Consider the following 22,327-nt stretch of genomic DNA (forward strand, 5'->3'; position numbering starts at 1 on the left):
TGACTTACAGATATAATACATTGCACTACATAGGTAGTGCAATGTATTAGAAAAAAAAAAATCTGACCGTTGGACCTTCAAGTCCCCTAGTGGGACTTGAGAAAAAGTGTAAAAAAAGTATAAAAAAGTGTAAAAAAAAGTGCAAATAATAAAAGTTTGAAAACAATAAAAGTTTCAAGTAATCAAATAAAACACAATCCCCCTTTTACTCTTATCAAGTCCTTTATTATTGAAAAATAATAATAAACCATATGTATTTGGTATCGCCGCGACCGTAACGACCTGAGGCATCAAAATATTATATTATTTATTGCACGCGGTGAACAGCGTAAAAAAAACCGTAAAAAACGTTACCAGAGTTTCTGTTTTTTGGTCACTTTGCCCTACAAATATTAGAATAAAAAGTGATCAAAAAGTCGCACGTATCCAAAAATGGTACCTATAAAAACTATAGCTCGTCCCGCAAAAAACAAGCCCTCATACACCTCCGTCGACAAAAAAATTAAAAAGTTATGGTTCTCACAACTTGGCGACAGAAAAAATACATTCTTTTTACAAAAGTAATTTTATTGTGCAAAAAGTTGTAAAACAAAAAAAGTGCTGTAAATGAGGTATCGCCGGAATCGTACTGACCCGCAGAATAAAGTTAACATGTAGTTTATAATGCATGGTGAACGCTGTATAAAAAAAAACGAAAAAAGCTGTGCCAGAATTGCGTTTTTTGTTTACCTGGCATCCCAAAAAATAGGATAAAAGGTGATCAAAAAGTTGCATGTACCCCAAAATGATACCAATAATAACTACAGCTCGTCCCGCAACAAACCAGCCCTAATACCACTACGTCTATGAAAAATAAAATTAGTTATGGCTCCAATAAGTCAGGAAATAAAAAAATATGCAGTTGTGCCCGAGGGGAACATTTCTTCTGTTTGAAGAGGCGATTTATCAAGGACCTAAAATTAGGGAACCAGGAAAGGGAGGGCCCAAACATATCCGCTGGAAGCGACGGTGCCCCTTATTATACCAGGACAACACTTCCTAGCAAAATTCCCCAAACTACAAAGGCGCGGAGTGTGGATCAAAAGGGGGATAATAAAGGACGCCATATATCAGTGCGACACCGGCCTGTGCAGAAAGGATTGCTTCACAGCGTAACACACATCTATGGATTATTTTATTGTTTTTTTTTACCCCATTATTATACCACCTGACTATGCCCCTTATATACTCCGCCCGGCTTACATATGCCCTACATTATAAACGGAAACACCAGTAAGACTCCAAACAAAACTACTACCAAGCAAAATCCACGCTCCAAAAGCCAAATGGCATTTCCTCCCATCTGAACCCTACAGCGTGCCCAAACAGCAGTTTCCTTCCACATATATGGCACATATATGGCACCGTCATACCCGGGAGAACCCTTTTAGCAATTTTTGGGGTGTGTGTCTCCAGTGGCATAAGCTGGGCACGACATATTTGCCACTGAATGGCATATCTAGGGAAAAATATAAATTTTTAATTTGCACCATCCACAGCGCATTCATTTATGGAAAAGACCTGTGGGGTGAAAATGCTCACTACACCCCTTAATAAATGCCTTGAGGGGTGCAGTTTCCATAATGGGGTCACTTCCCAGTTTATTTTTATTATTTCACATCTGAGCCTCTGCAGTTGTGAACCAATACTTTGTAAATCGCCAAATTAGGCCTCAATTTTACATGGTACGCTTTCACTCCTGAGCCTGGTCGACTGTCCAGGCAAGAGATTAGGGCCACATGTAGGGTGTTTCTAAAACCAGGAAACCCAGCATAATAATTAGAGAGCTGTCTTGTTGTGGTGGCACAAGCCGGGCACCACATATTGTCCACATATCTGTGGAAAAAAATCCCATTTTCACTCTGCAACATCGAGTTCACACTAATTTCTACAAAACACCTGCAGGGTTAACATGCTCACTACACCCCTAGGTAAATGCATTGAGGGGTGTAGTTTCCAAAATTGGGTCACTTCTGGGGGGTTTCCACTGTTTTGGGCCCACAGGCGCCCAGAAACCAATCCAGCAACATCTGCACTCCAAATGGCGGTCCTTCCCTTCTGAGCCCTGCCGTGTGCCCAAACAGCAGTTTATGACCACATATGGGGTATTGCCGTACTCGGTAGAAATTGCTTTACAAATGTTGGGTTCTTTTTTTTCCTTTATTTGTTGCGAAAATGAAAAAATTTGCGCTAAAGCTACGTCTTATTGAAGAAAAAGGATTGTTTTTATTTTCACTGCCCAATTCTAATAAATTCTATGAAACATCTGTGGGGTCAAAATGCTCACTACGCCCCTAGATGAATTCCTCAAGAGGTGTAGTTTCCTAAATGGTGTCACTTTTTGGGCATTTTCATTGTTTTTTCCCCTCAGGGGCTTTGCAAATGTGACATGGCCGCCGCAAACCATTCCTGCTCAATGTGATCTCCAAAAGCCAAATAGCGCTCTTTCCTTTCTAAGCCAAGCCGTGTCTCCAAACAGCCGTTTATTACCACATGTGGGGCATTGTTTTACTCGGGAGAAATTGCTTTACAAATTTTGTGGTGCTTTTTCTCCTTCAGTCCTTGTGGAAATGAGTAAAAATAAGCTAAACCTACATTTTCTTTGAAAAAATTTAGATTGTCATTTTCAGGGCCTATTTCCAATAATTTATGCAAAAAACCTGTTGGGTCAAAACGCTCACTGTACCCCTAGATAATTTCCTCAATGGGTGTAGTTTCCAAAATGGGGTCACTTGTGGGGGGTTTCCACTGTTTTGTCCCCTCAGGGGCTTTGTAAATTTGACATGGCCTCCGAAAACCATTCCTGCTAAACTTGAGCTCCAAAAGCCAAATAGCGCTCTTTCCCTTCTCAGCCCTGCCGTGTCTCCAAACAACCGTTTATTACCACATGTGGGGTATTGTTTTACTCGGGAGAAATTGCTTTACAAATTTTACGGTGCTTTTTCTCCTTTAGTCCTTGTGGAAATGAGAAAAAAATCGCTAAACCTACATTTTCTTTGAAGAAATGTAGATTTTAATTTTCACGGCCTACTTCCAATAATTTCTGTAAAAAACCTGTGCGGTCAAAATGCTCACTGTACCCCTAGATAATTTCCTTGAGGTGTGTAGTTTCCAAGATGGGGTCACTTTTGGGATTTTGACTGTTTTGGCACCGCAAGAGCCCTTCAAACCTGACATGGTGCCTAAAATTTATTCTAACAAAAATAAGGCCCCAAAATCCACTAGGTGATCCTTTGCTTCTGAGGCCGGTGCTTCAGTCCAGTAGCACGCTACGGCCACATGTGGTATATTTCCTAAAACTGCAGAAACTGGGCAACAAATATTGAGTTGCATTTCTCTGGTAAAACTTTCTGTGTTATAAAAAAAATTGTACTAAAAATTTATTTCTGCAAAAAAATATGAAATTTGTAAATTTCACCTCTACTTTGCTTTAATTCCTGTGACATGTGTAAAGGGTTAAGACATTTTCTAAATGCTGTTTTGAATACTTTGAGGGGTGAAGTTTTTAAAATGGGGTGACTTTTTGGGGGTTTCTAATATATAAGGCCCTCAAAGCCACTTCACAACTGAACTGGTCCCTGTAAAAATGGCCTTTTGAAATTTTCTTGAAAATGTGAGAAATTGCTGCTAAAGTTCTAAGCCTTGTAACGTCATAGAAAAATAAAAGGATGTTCAAAAAACGATGCCAATCTAAAGTAGACATATGGGGGATGTTAATTAGCAACAATTTTGTGTGGTATAACTGCCTGTCTTACAAGCAGATACATTTAAATTGAGAAAAATGCTAATTTTTGCAATTTTTCGCTAAATTTTGGTGTTTTTCACAATTAAATACTGAACATATCGAGCAAATTTTGCCAGTAACTTAAAGTCCAATGTGTCACGAGAAAACATTCTCAGAATCGCTTGGATAGGTGAAAGCATTCCGGAGTTATTACCACATAAAGTGACACATGTCAGATTTGATAAATGAGGCTCGGTCAAGAAGGTCAAAAGTGGCTAAAGAGGGAAGGGGTTAATGGTTGGTAGGGGATCAAATACTTATTTCTCTGTGCACAATGCAAATAAATATATATAATTTTGACTGTGATTTTCAGTTTTGTTTTTTTTTATATATAATCTATCTCTCACTGATAAAATTAACCTAGCCTAAAAATTCTAGACTGTTCATGTCTTTGACAGTGGGCAAACTTACAAAATCAGCAAGGGATCAAATACTTATTTCCTTCACTGTATGAACTTCTTTTACTATCAATCGCTGCGGAAACTCTGCCCGAAAGGGCTGCCCCTTCTCTCTTTCCAGCAATGATAGAGAGAAGGGGCTGCCGATTAGTGCAGAGAAAACGGGTCTGTAAATACGGGGGGAATACTGGTGACACTGGACCCGTACTTACGGGCACGGGTCCGTAAATACTGGTGCAATACTGGTCAAATACGTGTGACTAAGGACCCGTATTTACGGGAAGAAAAAAATAAGTTTGTGTGCATGAGGCCTCACTTGACACTTTTTTCCTATCTTCCTCCGTTATTTACATACCGGTGCCGTTATATGGGGCGTTTCTATCTAACTAAAGGGCAACGGTGCGTGATCTATTCGCTCTGACACTGTCCGAATCAGCTTCGGACAGTGTCAGGGCGGCTTGCGCTGTGTTCCCTCCCGCGAGAACACACACAGACTGAGAGAGCGCTCTCTGCAGGCCGCCAAATATAACCGCACCGATGTGTAAATAACAGAGGAAGTAATCAAAATTATTTCAAGTGAGACAGTGTTTATGCGGCCCTATCTATTACTCTCTGCACTGCACATGTATGGGCAGGTGAAAGGTTCCACTTTTATGACCTTGTGACATGTCCTCTTTAAATCACACTCTTGGTTGCCCACTTTGACTCCCATTTTTGTGTCAATTATTCCTCTTTTTGGGCTGCTTTCAATTTATTCTCCTCAGGGCCACGCGGGTTATTGTATTTTATAAATAAAATAAGTTCTTCATAGTTGCTGGACCAGTAAAAAATAAAAATACTTCCACCTTGAATAAGAAACGGATGAGTAGGAAACCAACTTCAGCATCGCGTTCGTATGCGGCCGAAACTGATTTGCGGTTTGCTGTATTAGGCGCCACCGCATGCGGCAGTGGTTGCGGTCGCAAGTAGACACTGCTATATGAGACCGTTCGACCGAAAACCATTGATTTCTTCTTCGCATATATCTTATACATCAGCTGGGCGGATGGATTGCACATGTTTACGTCTGGCAATAGACGTCACATAGTAGTGTGAAAACTACCAGCCACTGAGGTGAACGATCTCCGGCAAAAGCTTCTCATAGACGTTCCTGTAGGTTTAGCCCAGGTGCCAAACACGGGACCGGGTAGCAATAGGCGCAGCCGACAGGAAGAGGCCCGGCCTGCTTGCACAGCTGTGCACCAATAGTAATGTGGCGTGCTTTCTACGCCCCTGTAGAAGACCTTGTGGGGACATTCTGCACTTCCGCTAGGTCTTGGTGAGCTTCTAGGATACCTCTCCGCTGGAGAAGATGGCGGCAATCGGGCTGAGGGCATCTTATCACAGAGCTCTAGATAAAATAGAGCTAATGCTACCTGCAAGAATGAGACCCTTCTACAATCACCCGGCAGGTAGGACGTTATTATATGCCGTGTTCGTCAAAGGTCACCTATGTTTACATTGTATAACTCAGGGGTCTTCAACTGTTGTGAAACTACAACTCCCAACTATCCGGCGCCGGCTATCAGGGCATGCTGGGAGTTGTAGTTTCACAACAGCTCGAGAGCCGCTGGTTGCAGGCCCCTGGTATAACTGCTGGAAGATTCGTATACAAAAAGCGCAGTGTTTGTGAATGTAGGTGACGGGCTGCTCTCTGAAGTCCACTCATTCAACACCCGTTTATAGATTAGCGGGTCTGACCTCTCCGGACCCTGATTGTTGTGGTGGGAACATGGTGAGATCTGCCAGTGTTTACCTGCAGCTAAGCGTACATGTGATTTCAATGACTCCCACAGGGGACGGACGGGTCACCTCAGAAGGTCACTCACTGGTTTCTCTGTTTAGTTTGTGCTTGCAATGCGTGGACGAAGCCTCAGCTGGAGAATAAGATTATCCTTCCTAGTTTAGAAGAACTACTCATTAATGTGAGATTTATAATGCAGTCACCGCTCAACCTTTATTTCACAATCCTTACCTGGCATGGCGGACTCCTACTGATCGTGACATTCTACATTCAAGTTTCTTGTTTTGACTTAATATAGTTTCTGCAATATTTCCGTTCCTGTTAAGTTTCTACTGGAGCTAATCTTTCTCACACGATTAGGCCCCATGCACACGACCGCAAAAATTGTCCGTAATTACGGACCCATTCACTTCTATTGCCCATGGACGCCTTCCCGTATATTTACTGTGTCTGAAGCCTTCCGCAAAAGATAGGACATGTCCTATTCCTATATCTTGCTCTTTACGGCCTGTACTCTCATAATTTATAATGGGAGCACGGCCCGTAAATGCGGACAGTCCACGGCCGGCTGTGCCCATAATTACGGACCGTAATTACGGACACAGTCGTGTGCATGGGGCCTTAGACCTTGTTCGCGTCTGGCTCTATAAGGCCTAATGCACACAACCACAAAATCAGCGCTTGGTTGTTAATGCACTATAAGGGTCAGTTCACACAGAGTTTTGGTTTTTTTTTGGCGCTGATCTTAACACGGAACCCGCTTCGGCATCCGCACAAATAAATGGGCCAAATCGATTCAACGGTTGTGGGCAAAAAAGGTCGAAAAATGCTTTTGAATCAACTAGCAACGTTGGTTTAGGAATTTTGATGTGGATTTTGAACTGCCAACGTTGATTTTTTTTTTTTTAGTTTTTTTTTTTAGTTTTTTTTTTTTCAGCCTACAAAATAAACTCAATGTGTGGAAGGGTATGTGCACACGATGAGAGGCTTTTACGTATGAAAAGACAGACTGTTTTCAGGAGAAACCAGCTGCGTCGTTTCAGACGTAATTGCTCCTCGCATTTTGCGAGGCGTCTTTGACGTTTGTAATCTTGAGCTGCTCTTCATTGACTTCAATGAAGAACGGCTCAAATTACGTTGCAAAGAAGTGTCCTGCACTTCTTTGACGAGGCAGTCATTTTACGCGTCGTCGTTTGACAGCTGTCAAACGACGACGCGTAAATGACGGGTCGTCTGCAAAGTACGTCGGCAAACCCATTCAAATGAATGGGCAGATGTTTGCCGACGTATTGTAGCCCTATTTTCAGACGTAAAACGAGGCATAATACGCCTCGTTTACGCCTGAAAATAGGTCGTGTGAACCCAGCCTTAGGCCTATGGGTCTATTCACATCTGCATAGGAGGCTCCATCAGGGGTCTCAGTCACAGATCCAGCCCATAATATTGGAAACAGTAGCGCAGTATTTTTTTACCCGTTAAATGACGGACACCATAACGAAAATCAGAAAAAACATTTAGTCAATGGATTCTATTGGGCACTGATAGTGACCGTCATGCAACGGAACCAGTGCTTCTAGTATTTTCCTGCTGCTCCCGCCAGAGCAGAGCAACTGAAACACAGATGCAGATGTTACCAGGCCTTAACTGTTTTCAATAGAGCAAATTCCTCAGCACCACTCCAAGCCTGTGTTCTTTGGTACGGTAGTCCACTAATACCACATACAGACCAAAAGAGAGACGGAGTATCAAAATACCAAATATATACATGAAGTTTAAAAATATATTTTATTAAATAACACATAAAAATACATACAAACAGGCAAATAATGAAAACCATTACAAAAAGAAAAAACAGCAGGTGCAAAGTGAAGGGCCTGAGTTGGAATCTTAAATATCGACCTGATGTACTGGTATGTAAAAAGTATCTAATCCCCAACTCCGTAAACCAAGCAATATTCACTTCCATTGTGGTACCACACTAAGTCAAGAGTGTAAAAATAGCTAATGGCATAAGCGCTTCAAAGGAGTATCTTACTAGGGTTGCACGATGCATCGAAATATCCATACTATTTTGATGCCGTGCACCCTCAAAAAGGTTCTATACTGTTATTTCATGTATTTCTATACTATTGTAATACATGAATTTAGTCAGAGCGTAATAGAGCCATTGCCTCGCTCCTGACAACTGTGCACGCGGTCAGCATGATGTGATGCGGCTGGTGCTGCACTAATGAGTGCCGGGAATGAAGACCGAGAACATGGCAGGCGCACTGCAAACACCCCATGTTCTGTCTTCAGTGCCTGCGCCGCCACTCATTATTGTAGCGACGATTGCATCACCTCCATGACGACCGTGCGTACTTGTCAGGAGCTGGGAAATGGCTGTATTACAAAGCCGCAGCCTCGCTCTAAGGGTATGTTCACACGGCTTATTTTCGGCTGTTTTTCAGGCCTGAAAAAGGCCCGCAAAATCGGAAGCAGAACGCCTCCAAACATCTGCCCATTGATTTCAATGGGAAAAACGGCATTCTGTTGTGACGGGGCGTTTTTTTTTTTTTACGCGGCTGTTTTGAAAATTCTCTATAGAAAAACGGCTCCATAAACGCTAGGTAATTAAAAAAAGGCTGAAAATCAGGAGCTGTTTTCCCTTGAAAACAGCTCCGTATTTTCAGACGTTTTTTAGTAAGCGTGTGAACATACCGTAACGGCGGAGATCAGAGAAACCTGTTTTCTCTGCTGTTTTTCCCCTGAAAGCTGCGATCAAAGCTGATCGCAGCATTCAAGGGGAAAATTGGAAGGGGGTGTGCCCTTTGGATAGCATCGCAGGGAATCCCTGTGATGCGATTGAGGGACATAGCATATATGGGCAGACAGCCCAGGGTCTATTTAAGGACCCCAGGGCTGTCTTACCATATTTCCTGTTGTTAGGGCATACTTGGGTATGTCCTAACAACTGCCTGTGTGCTATCAGTATATATAGATATGCCAGTACATTAAAGTTTAAAAGTAAAAAAAAAATACACACTTCTTACAATAAACATTAAAATAATTCTCAATACATAAAATATACACATTCGATATCGTCGCGACCGTAATAACAAATATATAGCGTCCTTTATGACGTTTACGCTGTTAAAATAAATAAAATAAAAACTGCTTTTATTAATGTGAGGCACGTGATGAATGTTGAACCTCCATGTGCCTCACATTAACCCAATGTTGTCCATTATGACTGAGGAACATTATAGGGTTAATTACTATTAATGTGAGGCAAATGGGGGTTCAAAATTCATCACACCACGTGCCTCGCGTCAGAAAATGGAAGAACTTTTTTTTATATTACTGTTGGCAAAGTATAGTTTTGGTATAGAGTATCGCAATACTACACAAAGTATCGGTATCAAAGTCCAAATTCTGGTATCGTGACAACCCTATATCTTACCCATATTTGGAGCTTTAACCCCTTCCCGACATCTGCCGTATATATACGGCGCTGTCGGGAGGTGCTTCCCGCAAAGCGCCGTATATGTACGGCGCAGTGATGGTGCGGGCTCAGAAGCAGAGCCGGCACCATCACCGCGGGGTGACAGCTGTATTATACAGCTGGCACCCTCCTGTAACTGCCAGGACCGGAGCTATTCTCCGATCCGGCAGATTAACCCCTCAGATGCTGCGCTCAATAGAGCGCAGCATCTGATAGGTTTTCACCCGATCGGCAACCCAGTGATGCAATCGCTGGGTTGCTGTGGCAATCGGACGCCAGAAAATGGCGTCCGAGTCTGCCTTGTACGGGAGCCGATGAGGATCCGCCTGCGGCGGGTCCTCATAGGCTTGCTGTCAGTGAATAACTGACAGCGCTAATACACTGCACTACATATGTAGTGCAGTGTATTAGAGTAGCGATCGGGGCATCAGGCCCTCATGTCCCCTAGTGGGACAAGTAAAAAAAGTAAAAAAGAGTTAATAAAAATGTGGTAAAACAATAAAAACACACACATTTCAAATAAAAATAAAGCTAAACTGACTTTTTTCCCATAGTAAGTCTTTTATTATGGGAAAAACCGTAAAAATAAAAAAAACTATACATAATTGGTATCGCCGCGTTCGTAACGACCCAAACTACAAAACTATTATGTAATTTATCCCGCACGGTGAACGCGGTAAAAAAAAAACATGAAAAACAACACCAGAATCTTTGTTTTTAGGTCACATCTCCTTCCAAAAAATGCTATAAAAAGTGATCAAAAAGTCACATTTACTCCAAAATAGTACTAATAAAAAATGACAATCCGTGCCGCAAAAAATAATCCCTGACACCACTTTGTGCACGCAAAAATAATAACGTTCTGGGTCTTAGAATGTCGACACAGAAAACAAATGATTTTATAAAAAAAGTGATTTTATTGTGCAAAAGCTGCAATACATTAAAAAAAACTATATAAATTTGATATCGCCGTAATCGTATCGACCCGCAGAATAAAGCCAACGTGTAATTTAGGGCGCACTGTGGGTGGCGATAAAAAAACCAAATAAAAAACGATTCCAGAATTGCTTGTTTTTGGTAATTTCCTTTACCAAAAAATGAAATAAAAAGTGATCAAAAAGTCGTATGTGTTCTAAAATGGTACCAATAAAATCTACAGCCCGTCTCGCAAAAAACAATCCCGCACACCGCTCAATCAACTGAAAAACAAAAAAGTTACGGCACTAGTAATGCGGTGATGAAAAAACATCCCAATGCGCAGGCCGGAGCGGAACATTCCTTCAGTTTCAGGGCCCTAGTATTTAGGGACTAGGAAAGGGAATGGACATGGCACATCCGCTGGAAGCGAGGGTGCCCGTATTATACCAGCGCAAAACTTTCCCAGTAATATTTCCCAAACTACGAAGGAGAAAAAGTCCCCAAAAGGTGCAGAGCGTTACAGAAGGGGGATAAGAAAGAAAACCGTTTATCAGTGTGACACCGGCCTGTGCATAACGGATTGCTTCACATCGTAACACACATCTATGGATAATTGTATTATTTACCCCATTATTATACCCTCTTATTATGCCCTGATGTACTCCGCACAGATTACATATACCCCTGATATACTCCGCACAGATTACATATGCCCCCACATTATAAACGGAAATACCAGCAAAACCCCAAACAGAACTATTACCAAGCAAAATCCATCCTCAAAATGGCGGTCTTTCCCTTCTTAGCCCTACAGTATGCCCAAACAGCAATTTATGGCCACAAGTAAGGCATTACCATACCCGGGAGAACCCGCTTAACAATTTATGGGGTAAGATTCTCTAGGGGCACAACATCTTGTGCGGTGAATGGGCAGATCAGTGGTGAAATTGCAATTTTCACTTTGCACAATCCACTGCGTATTCATTTCTGAAAAACACCTGTGGAGTCTAAATTCTCACTACACCCCTTGATAAATGCCTTTAGGGGTGTAGTTTCTAAAACGGGGTCACTTTTGTTTCGTACATCAGGGGTTTTGCAAATGCAACATGGCGTCCTCAAACAATTCCAGCAAAATCTACGCTCCAAAAGATAAATACCGCTCCTTTTCTTCTGAATGCTCCCATATATGTAAACAGCTGATTATAACCACATATGGGGTGTTACCGTACTCGGGAGAAATTACTTTACAAATGTTGGGGTGCTTTTTCTTCTCTATTCCTTGTAAAAATGAAAAATGTGTATCTAAAACTACATCTTGTTGGAAAAAATAAATATTTTTCATTTTCATGGCTTAATTCTAATTAATTCAGCAAAAAACATTTGGGATCAAAATTTTCACTATACCCCTAGATGATTCCTCAGGGGGTGCAGTTTCCCAAATGGAGTCACTTTTGGGGTGTTTCCACTGTACTAGTACTACAGGGGCTCAGCAAATATGACATGACACCCAGAAACCATTCCAAGATCCAAATGGTGCTCCTTCCATTCTGAGCCCTACCGTGTGTCCAAACAGATGTTTGTGACCACATGTGGGGTATTGTTTTACTCGGGAGAAGTTGATTTACAAATGTTGCGGTGCTTTTTCTCCTTCAGTCCTTGTGGAAATGAAAAAAAATACCTAAACCTACATTTTCTTTAAAAAAATTTAGATTTTCATTTTTACGGCCTACTTACAATAAGTTCTGTAAAACACCTGTGGGGTCAAACTGCTCACTATACCCCTAGATAATTTCCTCATGGGGTGTAGTTTCCAAAATGGGGTCAGTTGTTGGGGGTTTCCACTGTTTTGTCCCCTCAGGAGCTTTGCAAATGCGACATGGCCTCCGCAAATCATTCCTGCTAAATTTGAGTTCCAAAAGCCAAATGGCGCTCTTTCCCTTCTCAGCCTCGCCGTGTGTCCAAACAGCCGTTTATTACCACATGTGGGGAATTGTTTTACTCGGGAGATATTTCTTTACAAATTTTATGGTGCTTTTTCTCCTTTAGTCCTTGGGGAAATGAAAAAAAATTAGCTAAACCTACATTTTATTTGAAAAAATGTAGATTTTCATTTTCACAGCCTAATTCCAATAATTTCTGCAAGAAACCTGTGGGGTCAAAATGCTCACTATACCACTAGATAATTTCCTCAAGGGGTATAGTTTCCAAAATGGGGTCACTTGTTGGGGGTTTCCACTGTTTTGTCACCTCAGGGGCTTTGCAAATGTGACATGGCCTCTGCAAACCATTCCTGCTAAATTTGAGCTCCAAGAGCCAAATGGCGCTCTTTCCCTTCTCAGCCTCGCCGTCTGTCCAAACAACCGTTCATTACCACTTGTGGGGTATTGTTTTACTCGGGAGAAATTGCTCTACAAATGTTGTGGTGCTTTTTCTACTTTAGTTCTTTTGGAAATGAAAAAAAATTAGCTAAACCTACATTTTATTTTAAAAAATGTAGATTTTCATTTTCATGGCCTAGTTCCAAAAATTTTTGCAAAAAAACTGGCCGGTCAAAATGCTTGCTACACCCCTAGATAAATTCCTCGAGGGGTGTAGTTTCCCAAATGGGGTCACTTTTGGGGGGTTTCCACTGTTTTAGTTCCACTAGACCTGTTCAAAGCTGACATGGTGCCTAAAATATATTCTAATAAAAAGGAGGCCCAAAATCCACCAGGTGCTCCTTTGCTTCTGAGGCCGGTGCTTCAGTCCAGTAGCACACTAGGGCCATATGTGGGATATTTCCTAAAACTGCAGAATCTGGGCAATAAATATTGAGTTGCATTTCTTGGGTAAAAGATTCTGTGGTACAAAAAAAATGGATTCAAAATGAATTTCTGGAAAAAAATAATGAACTTTGTCAATTTCACCTCTACTTTGCCTTAATTCCTGCGCAATGTCTAAAGGGTTAAGAAACTTTCTAAATGCTGTTTTGAATACTTTGAGGGGTGCAGTTTTTAAAATGGGGTGACTTATTGGTGGTTTCTAATATATAAGGACCTCAAAGCCACTTCACAACTGAACTGGCCCCTGTAAAAATAGCTTTTTGAAATTTTCTTGAAAATGTGAGAAATTGCTGCTAAAGTTCTAAGCCTTGTAATGTCCTAGAAAAATAAAATGATGATCAAAAAACGATGCCAATCTAAAGTAGACATATGGGGGATGTTAATTGGCAACATTTTTGTGTGGTATAACTGCCTGTCTTACAAGCAGATACATTTAAATTGAGAAAAATGCTAATTTTTGCAATTTTTCGCTACATTTTGGTGTTTTTCACAATTAAAGATCGACTTACCTGCAAACGCTAATGCTGCTGCAGAATCATCTGTAGCCTCTGGTGCCGATGTGGCCGACACGATGCAGGACCTGTGAGTGACGTCACAGATCTGCACTGTCAGAAGCTGGGCGTTCTGAAGAGAAGTGGATGATACTTCTCTTCAGAGCGCCCAGCTAGTAAAAGTATTAAAAACGCCCCGATGTACACACATAATACACGCCCACTTGGACTTTTACTTTTAAACACACCCACTTGGACTTTTGCAAGCCTCATTTGCATAACTACAAAAATGGTCATAACTTGGCCAAAAATGCTCGTTTTTTAAAAATAAAAACGTTACTGTAATCTACATTGCAGCGCCTATCTGCTTCAATAGCAGATAGGGGTTGCAAAATCTGGTGACAGAGCCTCTTTAAATACTGAATGTATCGGGCAAATTTTGCCAGTAACATAAAGTCCAATGTGTCACGAGAAAACAATCTCAGAATCGCTTGGATAGGTAAAAGCATTCCGGAGTTATTACCACATAAAGTGAAACATGTCAGATTTGAAAAATGAGGCTCTGTCAGGAAGGTCAAAAGCGGCCAAAGAGGGAAGGGGTTAAGGGCCTTTCCAGTCGTAACGGAATTGCCGCGTATTTTCCATGCGGAATTGCGGACAGAAAATATGCAGCAGAATACAGCAGCCTCAAAATGGGTGAGACTTTGAGGCTCTGTCACCACATTATAAGTGCCATGTCTCCTATATAAGGAGATCGGCGCTGTAATGTAGGTGACAGTAATGCTTTTTATTTAGAAAAACGATCTATTTTAAACCACTTTATGAGCGATTTTTAGGTTTATGCTAATGAGTTTCTTAATGCCCTACTGGGCGTGTTTTTACTTTAGACCAAGTGGGCGTTGTACAGAGGAGTGTATGACGCTGACCAATCAGCGTCATACACTTCTCTCCATTCGTTTACACTGCACTAGCGATATAGTTATATCGTTATGTGCAGCTACAGACACAAAGGCTAACGTTACTGCAGTGTCCAGATAATGAATATACATCACTACCAGCAAGGCCGTGATCTGTATTCAGAATCCTAACACGTCTGTAGCGTCTCTGAAATTTACAGCAAGGCTAACGTAATCTCGCGAGATTACGATGTAACCTGTCATTTCAAACGAGATTACGTTTGCCTTCATGGAATCTCACAGAAAAGATTCAGAAGTGTCAGGATTCTGAATATACCACGTCCTGGCTGGAGGTCATGTATAGTCATTATCAGGACACTGCGGTAATGTTATAGTGTAAGGATGTAGCTGCACATAGCGATATAACTATATCGCTAGTGCAGTGTAAATGAATGGAGAGGAGTACATGACGCTGATTGGTCAGCGTCATACACTCTGTACAACGCCCACTTGGTCTAAAGTAAAACACGCCCACTTGGGCATTAAGAAACCCATTAGCATAAATCTAAAATCGCTAATAAAGTGGTGAAAATAGATCGTTTTTCTAAATAAAAAACACTGCTGTCACCTACATTACAGCGCCGATCTCCTTATGTAGGAGATAGGGCACTTATAATGAAGTGACAGAGCCTCTTTAACAAATCTCATCCACATGCTGCGTAAAATTTCCGTCCAGAAATTCACCTGCGGTACGTATTTCTCGTACCGCAGCACCTCAATTCCTGCTGCAGTACGAAAGTGGACTGAATTGAAAACACCTCTCCCAGCATTGTAAAAAAGCTTAGCACAATCCCTACTATTTTCTACAGTAAACAAGTAGGAAATGGTGCAGTTTTTCCGCAGTGGGTTGTCTGCTAGTTTCAACGGAAATGCTGTAGAAACCTTAAATCTCACCACGTTGTGTGCACCAACAAGCGTTTCACGTATCGCTTCCTCAGGCGGGACTGTTCTAACTAAAGAAACCCACTATTCTGTATAAAAAAACAAAAATCTATACCATGTAACCTCCGAATAACCAATTGCCACTTTGGATTCGACCCATGCGTCAGATCACAGCTGCAGCGAATCCCCATCTGCGTCAATGACATCACAGATGCGCAGGACAGCATGTAGAGGCCGGAACGGGTAAGGGCGCCGCATGTGATCGTACGCGCAACAGAAAGCGACTGGGAGCCGGGAAAGACCGCGACTATCCCAAGGACCAAGCAGCTTGAGTTTTAACCCCATAAGTGCCCTATTGTAAGTGTATAAATTATAATAAAGATAAGCCCGAGCAAGTCTTATAGTGCAAGCGGGTATAGATCATGCCTAATCCCTTATGTATATATAAAAAAATATATAGAATAAATTATGAAAATTAATAAAAAGCAAATATAATGTAGGGGAAAAAAATGAAAATAATTACTTATTTATGAATAAGGGAAAGAGAGAATATATATCCCTTTACATATAAAGGAATTATAAAGTGGAGAACCTGAATAAAAAATATAATATGAGTGTGTATAATCATATATGAAAAAATGTGTATAGACCAATCAAAGTAAAGGCAAATGACCGCAATCCTTGTTAGAAACATAATGATATAATTCATATATTAATAAAATCTAGCTGTTAAAAAAGAAAAAGGGTTGAAACATACTTAGCGGCTCTGTCACTAGTTTAGTAATACCTTCTCTCCTACCTAATCTAATAGGCGCTGTCACACTGATAATACTAGTGAAAATTGTGTCCTAGAACATTTATTTTAAAAGTTATGGGTGTCAACACCAGCGATTCCCCTGAAGTGGAGCTACCTCACAGCTTCTGACGCTATCCTATCCGCATGAAGCTGCTTCAGTGTGAGAGACTAAGGGCCAGTTCACACTGAGTTTTGTTTTTTTTTAAGGCGGAAAACGCGTAAAAAAAAAACAGCCAAAAATGTCTCCCATTGATTTAAATCAAGAGAAAGCGTATTTCGCTGCGTTTTTTTGCCTGTGGCGCTCTGGCCACACGTGAAAAACGCAGCAAAAATCGTGCAGGCAGAGCAAAATCTGGAATTTTGAGCCAGATTTTCCTTAAAAAAACTGTGAACCCAGCCTAAGGCTGGATGGGATGGGGGAATCACTTCAAACAGCCATATCTCGGGCTGTCGACCACTTTGATATGTCACCAGAACCGCTATTCTAATATGAGATTCTAATCTTTCATATGACACCATCAAAGTTCTACCTGTGAAACAACCAGAGATACTCACAATTCGGGAATGGAAGCTGATCAGCTGATGCTCTGCTCGGGGACTCCATCACTGCTGCAAATGTCACTGTCCATATATAGAGTCACGTCGGCAGCAGTACTGGAGTACCCGAGCAGAGCATGAGCTGATGCTCTGCCCGGGTACTCCAGCACTGCTGCCAACGTCACTGTCCAGTGATGTTGCCAGCAGTGCTGGAGTCCCCGGGCAGGGCATCAACGGGAACTCCAGCGATAGGAAACCCCTAAAGTCGTTGACCAAATATGGACAGTGACGTTAGGAGCAGGGCTGGAGTCCCGAGCAAAGCGCTAGCTGATGATCTGCTCAGGGACACCAGCAATAGGCAATGCGGGAGCCCCTTGTGGTCTTGCGCTTTATAGCACGCTGACTCGAACAGCACAGGAAGCAAGCTCTTGTGGGTCCGTGTCGGCGAGTCATCAATATTAGAAAAGCTACAGGACTTCCGGAAACAATTCGCCGGGTTTAAACTGCACGATGTAGTACCGAATTTTTAATTAAAGTACATTAGTAAGTGCCTTCTTTTCACATAAAAATATTAATGCAATGCAATTTTTGGTCCTATAGTTCCCAGGGTAACGATCCACTTACATTCCCTGTGAGACAAAATTTGCTTAATGTTTCCTCCTCTGATGCCAATATTGATTCTGTCAATTCCTCTGAATTTAAATGATCTCTGGTCACAGCCATGGGCCTTTAAAATATTTCGTAATGGTTGTAAGCTGCATCAAATTTTCACTGTCCTTAGCTGCTATAATGTCACGTACATGTTCTCTTGTACGGATTCTCAAGTCTCGATGTTAATCCAGCATATATGTTTGGGCATCCACACGTCACGTAATAAATCACATTAGATGTGCTGCAGTAAAGAAGATTTTATTTTAAATTGACACGAGTTGTCAGCCGTCTCAAGTCATGGTAGGGATAATATTAGGGCAGGAGATACAATCCCCACAGGGGTAGCAACCCCACTTTGGACTCTGAGTTGAACAAGTTTTGGGGTTTCACCAAATAGTAGCTTCTCGCCAACATATCCCTCAGATTTTTGCCCCTCTCCAAGCTGTCATTAGAGGGGCCTCTGTCAAATTCCCCCCCAAAAGCAGGTTTGGTTTCCAAAATCGACCAATGCTTAGTCAATACGGCCTTTATTGTCTGCCACTGGTTGTTAAACCTGGAGATAAACCTGACTTTGTTGTTACCCTTCTTGTCACGATTTGAGGGTACCAAAAGATTTGTCTGAGGAGTTGATCTGGCCCTGTGATAACCCTGTTTTACACTTCTATTTCCGTAACCCCTGTTTAAGTATCTCGTTAGAGATCCCTGGCTTGAGTTCCAAATTTGGCATCTGAGGAACAGATCGGCCTCTTCCTGAGGATTTGACCAACTGGTACAGCTTTTGATGGTGGAGTAATTATGTGCAGATGACGCGTGTAGAAGTGAGTTGACATGTACTTTTTTACGGTAAACATGCTGTATTTGTCCATGTTGATCCACTTCAATAGATATATCAAGGAACTCCACTTTCTGATACTGTCATATACATATAAAATTATTTTGATTCAGTGAGTTCACGAATTCAACCAAACAATAATTCGACCACTGCCATATTAATAGTAGATCATCAATATATCTAATGCAGCACTGCACGTGGTCCACGGCGTGGGCACCGCCACCTTGGTAAACCTGCTTCTCCCAAAAACCGAGAAACAGGTTAGCACATGACAGCGCGCGCGCAGTGCCCATGGCAGTACCCTGCTTCTAGAATATATTCTTGAATACAAAGAAATTATGCGTAAGGATGAACTGTAACCTTTCTATAATCAACTCACACGTATCGCTGTCCCAGTTGCTCATCCCCAGGAAGAAGCTGACCACCTCCAATCCATCCTGATGCCGTATACAGGTGTACAGAGACTCGATATCCACAGTGACCAGGCACATGTCCAGTTTAATTGACAAGCCATCAATTCGGGTCGGTACGTCCGTGGTGTCTACATTCTACCAATGGTTTTAGGTAGTGATTAATGAACCGACAAATGGGATCACATAGGCCCTCAATACAGGATACTATGGGCCATCCGGAAGGATCTACATACAGTATCAAACGAAGTAGGAGTCCAAGATACCTGGTCTGCTTTAAAATGTAACATTTTGGACAGAATATTAGATTTAAAAAAAACGTTGTTTTTTTTTCCCCCCCCATGAATCACACTCCCCATCAATTTTGCCATGGTGTAAAAATGTCTTCTGTAACTCCTACGCTATGTGGACAAAAGTATTGGGACTCCTACACGTAATACCTACAGAAGCTTTTATAACATCCCCTTCTAAATTTATAGGCTTCGGTCCACCCTTTTGAAACTGAATCATCTTCCACTCTTATGGGAAGGCTTTCTACAAGATTTTAGAGTGTGTCTTTGGGAATTTTTGCCCATTAATCCAGAAGAGCATTTGTGAGGTCAGATACTGAGGTTGGACGAGAGGACCTGGCTCGCAATCTTCGTTATAGCTAATTTCGAAGGGGTTGAGATCAGTGCCAGTCAAGATCTTCCACTCTAAACTCACCCAACAATGTCTTTATGTACCTTGCTTTGTGCACTGGGGCGCAGTCAAGCTGGAACAGAAAAGCGCCTTCCCCAAACTGTTCCCATGTAGTTGGAAGCATACAACTGTCCAAAATGTCTTGGTATTCTGAAGCATTAAAGGGATTTTCCAGGGAAATAAAATTTATAATTTACCTCTATCTAATTACTTATGTAACTTACGAATCTATCATCTGTTTCAAATCTGTTCAATGTAACACCTGCAACAAATAGCCAAGTGTTGTGACATTTGCGGCAGAAATACTGAGATTCCGCAGCAAAAATCATTTAGAGAAAAAAAAAGGGCAGCTTTCTTTTTTTTTGTTTAAAAGGAATGAAAAAGCTTATCATTTCCACCGGGTTGTTGTCATAGCGATGCTTGCTTCTGTTCTTCCAGTTCGGCCTCCTGGGATGACGTTTCATCCCATGTGACTGCACGGTATGAAAGTATGAAATTTTGTTATCTTTTCCAAGCGCAGCTTTCTGCAGCGGAAATTCCACCCGAAACACAGCACCACGATGTATTTAATGAATGTGCTGCGGGTTCTAGGTCGTATATGCTGCATAGTTTTACTGGAAACTCGGCCTATAGTGTATTTGCTTAGACATTTTCACGTCTTGGGGTATGTGCACACACAAAATAAAAAAAAATTCTCAAAATACAGAGCTGTTTTCAAGGGAAAACTGCTCCTGATTTTCAGACGTTTTTTAAGCTACTCGCGATTTTCATGGCTGCTTCTCTATAGAGCCTATGAAAAACTGCTCCAAAAACGGCTGAAGTGACATGCACTTCTTTTTCGCGGCCGCTTTTTTAAAAAAAACAGCCACGTAAAAAATGCCCCGTTGGAACAGAACGCCAATGAAATTAATGGGCAGATGTTTGGAGGCGGTCTGCTTCCGATTTTTCATCCGTTTTTCGGGCCGAAAAACGGCTGAAAACACTGCGTGTGCACATACCCTTAGTCTGTAGTTCTGTACCATATTCTGCACTAAGCTCAAATTTTGGTTTTTAGAACCTGTCGACTTTCCTTAAAATATTCTGTTTGGCAAAGGGTTCAATGGCAAGCAGACAATTATCCCTGATAGGCTTGGGAGGAATAACCCCATTGTATTAGGTTTCCTGGCTGATTCTTATCTCGTTTTGAAAGTGTTCGGGCCCGTTCACATCATGTTTTGGCCCTACGTTTAGCGTGTCCGTTGGGAAATCTCCCTGCGCACACGCTAAACGTGTCCATAGGGCTCCATTAGCCCGACCGAGTAAAAAAGAGTATCGCTTTGAGCCCTCAAAAAATAATAGAGATAGTGGAGCAAACTAACATTTATGCCCAGAAATTTTTAACTGCCAACCCCAACTCCTATATTATGCAAGGCCCCGTCAGTGGACTCCCACCAACTCAGTGGAGATGAGAAAATGTTTGGGTCTACGCCTCAATATTACAGTCCCCTCTTCCCTTCTCTATCACGTAATTAGGCTGGTTTGATGCAAAATTTTTGCTAATTAATGCTTAAATACTAGGAACGCATATTGAGGGGATTAGGTGGGAGTGTGGGGGTCTTCTCTGTTGAGCACTTATCAGGGTGGCTACCGCTAAGAATTTTTTCTAGCATGTTTATGCTATTTTAAATGTTTTTAATCATATATTTTATTTAGAGTAAATCGCATAAATAATTGTGCTATACATAGTTAATCTATTGTATATTTTTTTGCCCTACATACATACCTGCTTGTGTTTCATACTACTCAATATGGGAATAATAAAAAAAAAACACAATAAGTTCATATTGTCGTAATGACCTTTTTTATAGCACACTCCACTGTACTGCAATGTCATTCCCAGGGCTCGATTTCAACTGTTGCTAAAATTTCTGCATTATAATAACAATTCACATTGCCCGCTCCCTAATGACCTTGCATATGATTTCTTATTCAAGGGCAGATTCCATTTTTGCCAATACCTGCCCAACAAACGGCCCAGGCATAAAACTTTACAAATTATGTGAGTGCACATCTGGCTACACACACGTTCAGAGTCTACTAAGTGAGGGACTCCAAAGTAGAGCCAGAAGGCCCCCTGTCCTGAAAATAACTGGCAAAATATTATGGGATCTGCTTCACCCCCTGCTAGATCAAGGGTACAATTTGTATCTAGACAACTTCTATACAAGTGTCCCGCTACTAAAATGTCAGTTTTCCAGAGGTACTGTTGCATGCGGAACTATCAGGCGAAACCAAAAAGATTTGCCTAAAGGCTTCATAGGGCAAAGGATTAGAGTGGGGGGAAGTAGGGCGGTGATAACATGATGCTTGTAAAGTACAAGGCCAAGCGTGTGAGGTCCTTCTACTTACCACCATACATTTTGACAGATCTAGCCCCATCCCAATCTGTGGAAACTGAGAGCTGGTTCTTAACCCCTTCCCGCAAAATCACGTACAGTTATGTCATGGGAGATGGACTGTTCCCGCATCTCGACGTAACTGTACGTCATGGAGATGAAGCTGGCTCAGGAGCTGAGCCAGCGACATCACCGCCGGGTGACAGCTGTATGTTACAGCTGGCACCCTGAGGTATCGGCCAGGACCGGAGCTAGCCTCCGATCCGACCGATTAACCCCTCACATGCTGCGTTGAATAGCGATCGCAGCATGTGAGGAGTTTATAGCCACCGGCGCCCCAGCAACGTGATCGCTGGGTTGCCGGTGGCTGCAAAGGCGATCGGAGGGCTAATGCTTACCTCCCGGTCCGCCAGCAACGGAATCCTCCTATGCCCCGTCGTCGGCGGGGCCCAGGAGTCTTCCGGTACCATCGGCAAGATGGCGCCGGC

At 41.9% G+C, this 22,327-nt stretch overlaps 1 protein-coding gene across 1 annotated transcript in view; it reads left to right on the top strand.

Annotated features, from left to right (window-relative positions):
• Positions 1-5,360: 5,360 nt before the first annotated feature.
• Positions 5,361-22,327, top strand: part of MPC2 (mitochondrial pyruvate carrier 2) — a 102,196-nt gene continuing 85,229 nt past the window's right edge. The window contains exon 1 of the mRNA XM_075850636.1: positions 5,361-5,672. Within this exon, the coding sequence (XP_075706751.1) occupies positions 5,573-5,672 (100 nt within the window). The 5' untranslated portion in view covers positions 5,361-5,572. The remainder of the gene's footprint in view (positions 5,673-22,327) is intronic.

Source organism: Rhinoderma darwinii, chromosome 2 (assembly GCF_050947455.1).
Source record: "Rhinoderma darwinii isolate aRhiDar2 chromosome 2, aRhiDar2.hap1, whole genome shotgun sequence".
Lineage (NCBI taxonomy): Eukaryota > Metazoa > Chordata > Amphibia > Anura > Rhinodermatidae > Rhinoderma > Rhinoderma darwinii.